Below are 1013 nucleotides of genomic sequence, written 5' to 3' on the forward strand. Positions count from 1 at the left end.
CCAACCTAACCAAATATCTGTGGGGCAAGGCAGGATCCAAGATTTTTCAAGAGCAGGCTGACTGTACCCATTGCACAGTTGGGGACAAGCTTTTTAAAACCAAAATTAGTGGTGTGGGCTCCTGCCAGGCAAGAGTCTGGCTCCCGGGGCACCTCCAGGTGTTGGGATTGTACTTTGTTTTAGGTCAGAGGCAGGAATGGGGAGGACTTACGTTGATGGAGCTAAAGGGATGCAAAGCTGTTGAGATGAATAGGGTGTCTGGTGGTGCTCTGAGGACTATCCCTTCTCCCCCACTCCCCCAAGTGAATTTTCTGTGGGGAAAAGAACCCTCTGGTTGGGTAAAACCTCCTCCTTGTGGCTCAGCCATCCCTGCCCAACCATCAGTGCCGTCCCACCTGAAACATTTCCTCTGGCACGGCCTCGGCCCACTTCTCGGAGACGGGGATTTGTGAGTAGGAATTGAAGAGGACTTCAATGATCTCTGGCACAGCTGCACAGGACTTCAGCACCTGGTCGAGGGGGTTCAGACAAAGATGCAATGGCCTAGAGTGGCAGAACATCCACATGCCGTGGTCAAGGCTTGTCCCACCCCACCATGGTCCAGGCTGGGATGGTCCCGTGTCGACATGAGGCAGGTGTAGCGTTTGCCCTGGCATGCTTTGGAGATCTTTCTCCCTCTGTGAAGCAGTGGGAAGACCTGCCTTACCATGGCACTTCTTCATTTGGATGTGGCCCTTGCTTCTTATTTACATTTTTGGCTTGTATGTGAGAAGCCAGGATATCTTTATTGTCTGATGTAAAATCAATGAAATGCAGAGCCATAAGGTATCTAGGCTGATGGGTGATGTATCAACCTTGTCTATGACAACCCCAGGCAGGAAAAAAACCCTCTTTTTGCCAGTCCCCCTGCCCATGCTGCCTCCATCCTGCCCCTCACCTTGCCTGCTCTTCCTCACTGCCACATCATGCGGGTGTTTTCATTTCCATCTTTCCCTGTAGCCTCACCAACCTTT

At 51.6% G+C, this 1013-nt stretch overlaps 1 protein-coding gene across 1 annotated transcript in view; it reads right to left on the reverse strand.

Moving 5' to 3' along the window:
* The window catches only part of LOC104277226 (ankyrin repeat and SOCS box protein 18-like), an 11156-nt gene that overhangs the window by 651 nt on the left and 9492 nt on the right, over positions 1 to 1013 (reverse strand). Inside the window, 1 exon segment of the mRNA XM_009873805.1 lies at positions 396 to 509. Within this exon segment, the coding sequence (XP_009872107.1) occupies positions 396 to 509 (114 nt within the window).

This window comes from Apaloderma vittatum, unplaced genomic scaffold, assembly GCF_000703405.1.
Source record: "Apaloderma vittatum isolate BGI_N311 unplaced genomic scaffold, ASM70340v1 scaffold7077, whole genome shotgun sequence".
Classification (NCBI taxonomy): domain Eukaryota; kingdom Metazoa; phylum Chordata; class Aves; order Trogoniformes; family Trogonidae; genus Apaloderma; species Apaloderma vittatum.